Genomic DNA, 7,049 nt, shown 5'->3' with positions numbered 1-7,049 from the left:
ACACACACACACACACACACACACACACACACACACACACACACACAAAAGGAGCACTTTCTCACACTTTTGGTTTTTTCACAGGGAGCAGGCGGAGGTCAGGCCATGTCAGACAGAAGAACATAAAGTAGCCTGCAGACACAGACACACACACACACTCTGCAGGCTGCTTTTCAGACGGTTCACACCAGTTCTCACAGTCTTGTTATGTTCTTCTGACCAGCTGACCGTTACACGCAGTCAGGTGACCCCTCGTAACCATTTCATAACCTTTTATGAATCAAACCATTCATACGGGATTCTCAAACATGTACTTCACCGCTTAGCTCCTCTGAAATGCTGAAATGACTTTAAAAACAAGATGAGGCTTCACAACACACTGCTTACCAGGTCGAGTGAAACATCCCCCTATAACCAGAACATGATCAACACACCAGCCAGAGAAGAGGACAACTCCAAACACCCGCTGTAGATCCTTGACATCCAATGCAGTCCTGACTCTTAGAGCAGACACTTGTACATGTGGAGGTAAGAGCCGGGGATCGAACCGCCGACCTCGCGGTAAACCTTGTGAACAACCAAAACCTTTCGAGGTTGAATACTCCAGGAAAGGAGTGAAGGAGATGCATGAAACCCTCTCATCACAGCTGATGTGACTGTGCATCATATCAGTGTCCCGATGCAGTACATTTATTGGAAACAACAGCACTTTTCTAATGTTTGTATAGCTAATCTCATCATTAACATTTAATAAGTCCTTTATGGTTATAGATCAGTTATAAACCATTCAAACTCCCAGCTTGTTTTCTGTCAATAAACTGTTTCAGACAACTCCACTGTCCTAAACAACGTTTAAAAAGGAAAACATGAGGAGTAACTTCTATAAGCAGCAGTATCAGTCCTTAGAATATAGAATCACAGCTGATCGACGATAGATTATTGTGTTCGGATGAGAAACTCACCACAGAGCTGCGTCTGAACACAGTTGTCATGGTTGTGAGTGCCTGATGACGGCTGCATAGTCCCTTTTCTCTACAAGACCTTCTCCCGTATAGATGTTTGTATTCCCGTGATGATAATAACCTGAAGATGTTTGCTTGTTTGTTTTCTCTCCAAACAACCAACAAAAATAAAAGAAATAAAAACAAATGTTCCGACTGCAGTTAAACTCCGAGCTACACGTCCCACGGACGCTCCGACACGACGTGTGTCCTTGCCGGGTGACACTCGCACTCTGAGGGCCGACACTGCTTTGTCTGCAACTTCTTTCTCTACACATTCCCACACTGTCCCCCCCCCCCCCCCCCCCCCCACACACACACACACACAGGAAACAGCTGACCGAACCCCCACCACCACCACCTCTCAATAGCTGTGAACAAAAGGGGTCAATGTGAGGGAGGAGGGGAGGCAGAGACAGAGAGAGAGAGAGGGGGGAGAGAAGAAGAGGGGGAGTTGTGGGAGCGTCTGGGAGACACAGATGGGTCAGAGGGACAGACAGAATAATGATGAGAGAGAGAGAGAGAGAGAGAGAAAGGGAGACAGGGGAGTGAGGAGGGGGGAGTCTGATGTCTGAACTTCCTCTAAACAGAGCGAATTAGATATTAAGGAATTTAAAACAATAAACTTTGTAAAACTCATCGGTTGTAAACTTATCTGCTCAATATTGGGCGGCACGATTATGGCCAAATGATAACCACTATTATTTTTGATCAATATTAAGATCAGGATTACTTATCACGATTATTCACTGATCAAAGAGACAAAATAGTTGATATAATATGTATATGTATTTCTATATAATATTTTATTGCACTTTCACACTAATATACACAGAGCGCTGCTTTCACTTCCGTATCGTCCGATCTTTGCACCAAAATAAGACCGGTCCTCATTCAGTGCGTAGAGGCAAAATATAAATAAAATGGAACCAAAACTTTTGGCTCTAAATGAAATGAAAGGAGCATCGCTTTCACTTTCTTATGAGAGTTGTGTATACATTCTACTTTGCATCAAGACTTGTTCAATAACACTTGATGAGGCTCTTCTTCATCTGAATTTTGTGAATTTTCGGAAAACACGAAAATGCAAAATACTCGCTTGAGAATATTACATATTATATATATTGTGAAAGGTAAGAACGGAAGGAGTGGATCTAGTATGCTCTGCGTTTGTCAAGGTTGAAATGAGTAATAAAGTTTGCTGTCTCGTGTCGCTGTTCTTTATAAAATACAAGCGCGCCTCATCTCGTTCTGCACGTGATCGGTTGACGCCTTTATTCGCAGTGCGAAAGATCATAAAAGTCGACCTCAGCCTGATAAAATATTCATCTTCTGTGTGAAAGTATTCATTAAAAACAAACGCCTTAGGCCTTTAGGCGATGTATATGTTTTAATATGGTGTAGCAATACATACAATGTCTGAATATGAAGAAGGGTGTGAAGCAAAGGAACTCAATATTAGGCTTAGATCAATCAGGAGGGAGTCATTATTGTATTTACATGAAAACAGAGGGAAAGGATGAAGTGAAGGAAGCAAGGAGAGGTGCCGAGCGACAGGAGAGGTGGCGGAAAATAACACAAACACATACGCACACACACACACACACACACACACGCGAGGAAACATAAACAGGCTAAAATAATGGAACGTAAACAGATTGCATTCCTCTGCTTGTTACAGAGAAGTGTTATTGTAGAAGGCAAAATGGAACAGACACTTAAACACACCGTGATGCCAGCCTCGCCATCTGTGTGAAGACACCCGGACCTCCACTGTGTGTGTGTGTGTGTGTGAGTGTGGGCGCATTGCCTGCTGACAGCTTGTCCGTCTCTCTGTTCCGTCAGCTGGTGCTGAACTTCCTCTTTCAGCCAAAACACTCCCACAACTCCTATCTCCTTTCCTTCCCTCCTCTCTTGTCTTGTCCGTCTTACATTTCACACTCAAACACAACAACACCTCGTTCTTCTTGTTGTATGTTATATACGTATGTTTATATTTCTTACTTTGTGTGAAGCAAATGTAAAATGGAAGTTTAATTTTGCCCACATTGCCAAAAACACAAGACTCTCTTGCTGTATTGACAGTGAATTTGAGTGACAGAAATATTTCTTAATATTTTGGTTGTGTTTGTTTCCCCATTTATTTCTGTCAATACGTTCAGGCGGCAACCTGCGGTTAAATGCTTAAAACCTGCATTCTCTCTAATGTCCATCAGGGGGCGACTCCTCTGATTGTATAGAAGTCTATGAGAAACTGTGTGTGTAGGTGTGTGTGTGTGTGTGTGTGTAGGTGTGTGTGTGTGTGTGTAGGTGTGTGTAGGTGTGTGTGTGTGTGTGCCAGCCTGCAGTAAAACTTGTCCGCTCCCAACTGGGGAGGTCAGCGGGTCAGTCAGCAGACCTCCTCCCTCCTTTCCTATTTTTCATGCTCTCCCTTTTCTCTCTCGTGCTTCTTCCTTCCTTCATTTCCTGCCGTCTCCCCTTCCTCCCTCTTACCTCACTCCTTCCATTCTGCACACTAACAGACCTTTTTATTTTTTAATGTCGTGTTTCCGTCCAGATGTTCTGCACGTTGGAAGAGAAATTCCAAAAAAAAAGGTGGAACAAGATTACATAATAATATCGGTACAGCACTTTTTTTCCACTTCAGCGAAGCAGAAAGCAAAAAACACTTATTGTTGAATATTCAGGCACATTTTCAACTCTGAATAAATATAAAAAGGAATATTCACTTTCTTTTATTTCTCTCTTCCTCAGCTAGTCCACCTACTTTCTCTTCCTATCCTCTCTACTCTTCCTTTCAATTTGTTTTGTTTTGGCATGACAAAAAAAATCATTTTTAAAGCAACGGTGAAAAACATCCTTTAGGCCAAAACATGCCTCAGTGAAGAGACACAATAACACTGTTTCTTTACCGCCGAGCCAAACTGCACTCTGGGTTTACTGCGTTTCATTTGTCACTTCTTCTTTTTTGTGCCAAAATAAAGCTTCTTCCACTAACTAAATTTTGCACCTGCTCCATTTTTTAATAATGCTTCTTTTATGACTGCATCCAGAAATACTGAGGTTATAAGGTCTTTTATTTGAACAGATTCCTTCAACTTCTCTTTTCTGCAAACATTGTATTCATTTAAAAACAGCTGCATGTTCCACAGTTTCTCTTCATGAAGGTGTAAAAGATTTTCAAAGGGTTTTCTACCCTTTTCTTGATTCATATTTTTGGCTTAAAACTGTAAAAAGTAAAAGCATTTGTATCCGTCTGTTTTTTAAAACACCACAACCTGTATATCTTTTAATTGTAACATGTAAACTTGGGTCAGTGTTTACTTCCTGTCAGCTGATGTCATTCATTGGTTTGTGGGCGGCTGTTTTGAAGCCTCGAGTTCGTCATTTTGATCATCGCCATCTTGGATTTTGGCCGTTGCCATCTTAGTGTTTTGCAACAGTGAACGGAAGTGACCATATTTGGACTGCGGAGGAGAGCAGATGTAGAGACGCTGTATACGGCTCTGGTAGAGACCTGTCAATCACAAGGTAGCCCCGCCCAAAAGCCTACCCCCATAATTTACTAAATGAACATCATGCTGTATTGAAGAAGACTTGAAACTGGAGATTGAGACCATAAACTCATGTTTACAATGTTTACTGAGGTAATAAATCAAGAGAGAAGTAGAGTCATTTTCTCATAGACTTCTATACAACCAGAGGAGTCGCCCCCTGGTGGTCAGTAGAGCGAATGCAAGTCCAAAAACACTTCCTCATCGGCTTCACTCGACAGAACCGGAGGTTGCCGCCTGTAGACAATAGAGTTACTAACGGGTGTTCAGGACTTCAGGAAAATACCTAAATGTTGCATTATGGGAAATGTAGGAGTTTTGGAGCTTGATAGGAACTAAAGGTTAGGATATCTCGGCCTCCGCTGCATCAATTTTGACCAGGATTTTTTAAATATATTTTTATATATATATATAGAATCCCCCGACATTATAGAAGTATAATACTAAATTACATGGGTACCCCTTTAATACACATGCTCCTGCTGTGGGTGGATAACTGACCTCATCTGACAGGATTTATAGTTCTTTTTACTTGCCTAGTGCAACTTAAAAGCAAAAGAAAACCACTAGAACATTTTCACTTCTCGGAGAGAGACTGCAGATCTGCGGTGGTGTCTAGACAGGAACGAGGCTGTGAGCAGACACTCCATGGTTAATCTGAAGCAATTAGCTCATTTGTCATCCGCTGCAGGCTCTTCGTCTATCTGCCTCCTCCTCCTCCTCCTTCTCCTGCATTCAGCTAAAGGTCACAGGCGGTCATTGCCGAGTCAGATGGCTCGGAGAGAGCAGACAGACAGAGACGGGGGGGGGGGCAGGGGTGGAAAAGAGGGGAGGGTAGGAGAGGGAGGCAGGGAGGAAGAAAATATGGTCGGAAGGAGGGCAGGAAGCAAGGAGGGAGTGGAGGAAAAGGATGGAAAGAAGTAAGAGAGGATGCATAAAGGAGGCAGTAGAGGAAGCAGGAAGGAGGGAGGCTGGAAGTCAATCAGAATTAGGGGTGCTGAGAGAGAGTCAAGCGTGTATAATTATGCTAAATGCTGCAAGACGTTCATGGGTTTTATGCTTTCATTTTGAATCCAAAATTGAGAACGGAAAGATGTCCTGCAGTTCATCGTACAGTAGTTTATAACAATGACGATCACATACCAGTCAGCAGAGACTCCAGTCTGTGTTGCAGTTCATATTCGCTTCACAGATAACCTCAGAATGTTTCTACAGAGCTACACACATTTTTGTCTCGTCTCCACTTCGCCTCACTTAGAACCCAGCTGGAGAAACCTCTAGTTACCGGATCTATGTTCATGTAATCCAGAGCTATATCACCAAATCACATTTTGTACAGTGTCGCTGCACAGCGGCGGTTAATTACAGTTAAATCACATATACACTCTGTATATGTTCATGGACTGAACTCTACAGGAGTCTGTCTGTCTTTGGGTTATTTTAATTCATTTCAACGAGTCTGAGAACACTTTGCAGGAAGTGTTATAAAAAGACTGTTGCAACGTCTCCTCGCGGTTCATATGATATTTTACGAAAATGTATTCTTTCTCCTACGAATGTCCGGCAACACGTGTCAATTTCCGTTCGTCAGATGCTTACAGTCTTTTTTAAGCGATCTTCTGTCTTCACATGAACTGACCTGATAAGGTTTAGGCTGCAAAACTATTACGTAAGCTTTCGGAAAAAAAGATTGTGGTTTGCGTTACAATAACTACAGAAGTGGCGTTGCTTAAGTATAGAAGTTATGAGGAATAAATCAACATTGACTTCTGGTTTCACATGGGACACAGACAACAGCAGAGTCCTGTGTGAATGTCTGGCGTTTGTCGCTCTTTATACTTCCTGGTTCAACATTACACATAGATTTGATACAAATTGATTACTGGATGTATGCTAATTAAAGTGCATATATTTTTGTATGTATAGCTATGCATAGTGTATGAGAACAGCCTGCAAGTTGATAATTTATAGATAGAAACAAGTAAATTCTGGTGTATATCTCGTAAAGAAAGGGTGTCAAATATCAATTTAAACTTATTAAATTCTCCTTTTATTATGCCTGATTTTAGAGGGTGCTGCAGCCCTCTCAGCTCTCCTTCATCCATCAATGGAAGGAAAGGATGAATAAAACTAAAGGAATGACAGAAAATCTATGAGAAAGTAAAGAAATAGTTCTCAAGGGACGGATGGAAAGAAGTAGACAGAAAGAGGGAAGAAGTGATGCAGGAAGGCTGGAAGAGAAAATAGTTTAGATGTGAGCAACTAAAGGAGAGAGGAAAAGAAGAGGCGAGGAAAGAGAAAGAGTTGAAAAATTAATGACGGAAAGAGAAGAAAGGGAGAAAAGGAAGGGGAAAAGGGCAGGAAGGGAGAGATAAGCACCCCCCCTCATGCTTTCTCAGTCCTGGGATGACTCGACAGTCTGGGTAGTCAGAAATAGCACAGACAGCTGTGTGTGTGTGTGTGTGTGTGTGTGTGTGTGTGTGTGTGTGTGTGT

General features: G+C 42.1%; 1 protein-coding gene across 2 annotated transcripts in view; it reads right to left on the bottom strand.

The window, feature by feature from the left end:
• pmepa1 (prostate transmembrane protein, androgen induced 1) overlaps positions 1-7,049 on the bottom strand; it is a 30,973-nt gene that overhangs the window by 8,138 nt on the left and 15,786 nt on the right. Inside the window, exon 1 of one of the 2 annotated variants that reach the window (XM_031844732.1) lies at positions 963-1,286. The exons of the other annotated variant lie outside the window; for it this stretch is intronic. Coding sequence (XP_031700592.1) covers positions 963-1,020 — 58 coding nt within the window. The 5' untranslated portion in view covers positions 1,021-1,286. Of the gene's footprint in view, positions 1-962; positions 1,287-7,049 lie in introns of those variants that run through there. 2 annotated transcript variants of the gene reach the window in all.

This window comes from Anarrhichthys ocellatus, unplaced genomic scaffold (genome assembly GCF_004355925.1).
Source record: "Anarrhichthys ocellatus isolate YVR2014 unplaced genomic scaffold, GSC_Weel_1.0 scaffold1, whole genome shotgun sequence".
Taxonomy (NCBI): Eukaryota; Metazoa; Chordata; class Actinopteri; order Perciformes; family Anarhichadidae; genus Anarrhichthys; species Anarrhichthys ocellatus.
The sequence above is the reverse complement of the archived record's forward strand: the minus strand, read 5'-3'. Positions and strand labels throughout refer to the sequence as shown.